This window comes from Etheostoma spectabile, unplaced genomic scaffold (assembly GCF_008692095.1).
Source record: "Etheostoma spectabile isolate EspeVRDwgs_2016 unplaced genomic scaffold, UIUC_Espe_1.0 scaffold333, whole genome shotgun sequence".
In the NCBI taxonomy this organism is placed as follows: Eukaryota; Metazoa; Chordata; class Actinopteri; order Perciformes; family Percidae; genus Etheostoma; species Etheostoma spectabile.
Window position 1 is genome coordinate 698,306 of NW_022605586.1, and position 1,926 is coordinate 700,231.

Below are 1,926 nucleotides of genomic sequence, written 5' to 3' on the forward strand. Positions count from 1 at the left end.
TTGATATAGGAAAACGGGTCAATTTGACCCGAGGACAACATGAGGGTTAACCCTTAAAACAAATGGAAGTGGTTATAGACAGTTAAAGAAATGGAACAACAGATCCTGTTGTTCTGGACAGTGACCGGTGAAGGAAAATAGAAGCAAATAAAGTCTTGAAACGCTTCAGATGTAAAGTTATTCCCTGTCAAAGTGGCGCCAAAATGAATGGGAGTCAATGGGAAGCTAATGGTGGGTGATGGCTTGTTAGCATCAAAATGGTGCTATGGGAGCTTCCCTTAGAGAGGAAAGGCTGACCCCCCCTGGGTACTACCAAAAGTAGACGCCTTCTTCTTTTTCTTCTTCCTCTGTGGTGCTGGATCCTGCGGCTCCGGGGTCAGAAGGTCTCTGCTGTTAGAACGGCTCCTAGTGGTCGCCTCCTCCGTCTCCAGCTCCAGACCCACTGCAGAGGAACAGAAGAGAACAGTGTGTGTGTGTGTGTGTGTGTGTGTGTGTGTGTGTGTGTGTGTGTGTGTGTGTGTGTGTGTATTTGTGTGGTATTTGGTGCCTTTGGTGCATGTGCCTATGTCTCCTCTTGGTGTGTTTGTGTGTGCACGTTGTGTATGTCTCTCAGTGTTTGTGGTTGTGTGTGTGTTGTGTGTGCATGTGTGTGTATATGTGTCTCACTAGTGTGGTGTTTGGTGTGTGTGTGTGTTGTGTGCATTCGTGCATGGTCTGTGTTGTGTTGTGTCGTGTGTGGGCATGTGTCTGTGTGTGTTGTGTTGTACATTTGTGCATGGTCGGTGTGTGTGTGTGTCTCTGTGTGTGCATGTGTCTGTGTGTGTGTGCATTTGTGCATGTGTCTGTGTGTGTGTGTGTCTGTGTGTGTGTATGTGTCTGTGTGTGTGTGTGTCTCTGTGTGTGTATGTGTAAGTGTTTGCATGTGTGTGTATGTCTCTCTGAGTGTGTGTGTGTGTGTGTACGCATGTGTGTGTGTAAGTATGTGTGTTTGTGTGTAAGTGAGTGTATACTGTATATGTCTCTCCGAGTGTGTGTGTGTGTGTGTGTGCATGGGTGCGTGTGTCTGTGTGTGTATGTGTGAGTAAGTGTGTGTGTGTGTGCATGTGAGTGCATGGAGTCACCTCTCACCTTCGCCCTGCTCCTCACTGTTGGCAACATCCTTCTTCGGCTTCTTCTTCTTGCTCCTGGCGGTTGGCATGGTTACCCTGTGAGAGGATCAACAGTTTTAAATAGCTGTCAGGTACCTAAAATCAATCAGGAGGATGTGTCAGCGGCTCACTTCCTCTCTGAGAGTGTTTTGATTGAATTAGGTCAGTCAATTAACGCGGATCTTTGGATGGCGACGCCTGAATTAGCCCCAAAGAATTATCTTCAAAAAAACAGTGGCTGACGGCATGTCGTGGTCTCAAGATTGGTCTTGGTCTCAAGACCATTTAAAGTGCCCACATAATAAAATAAAAAAATATCTATTTTTCTGGGATTTGGGATGTTATTTTGTGTCTCTGGTGCTTCCACACACATAAACACTTGGAATAAAAACCCATCCACGGTGTTGAGTGAGAGTCGGTTTCTGAATGTCCTCTGATCCGGTTTCTGAATGTCCTCTGTCTTCAGTCTCCGGTGAGCTGTTCAACATCTGCACGGCTTCCTACGTCACTATTACAAGGTATTCGTTCTCAATGGAAAACACTGCTCCAACAACCCCTAGACCATAATCTCCAAAAGATCTACTTCCGACACAAAGGTGACAACGGTGATGACAAGGTGACGAAATGCGACAAAATGCAACTAACAGGCAACGTAATGTTACAAAAAGTCCACAAAAAGGCAATGAAATGCAACAAAAAGGTGACAAAATGGAGACAAAATGTGACAAAAAGATTTCTACTTGCCAAAGAGCGTTGTGTGGAATCAATCATGCTATTT

The 1,926-nt window shown here is 45.4% G+C and overlaps 1 protein-coding gene across 1 annotated transcript in view; it reads right to left on the reverse strand.

Moving 5' to 3' along the window:
- The window catches only part of tmem237a (transmembrane protein 237a), a gene marked incomplete at its 5' end in the record, with an annotated part of 51,011 nt that overhangs the window by 48,963 nt on the left and 122 nt on the right, over positions 1-1,926 (reverse strand). The window contains 2 exon segments of the mRNA XM_032511190.1: positions 314-442; positions 1,129-1,205. Of these exon segments, the coding sequence (XP_032367081.1) occupies positions 314-442; positions 1,129-1,198 (199 nt within the window).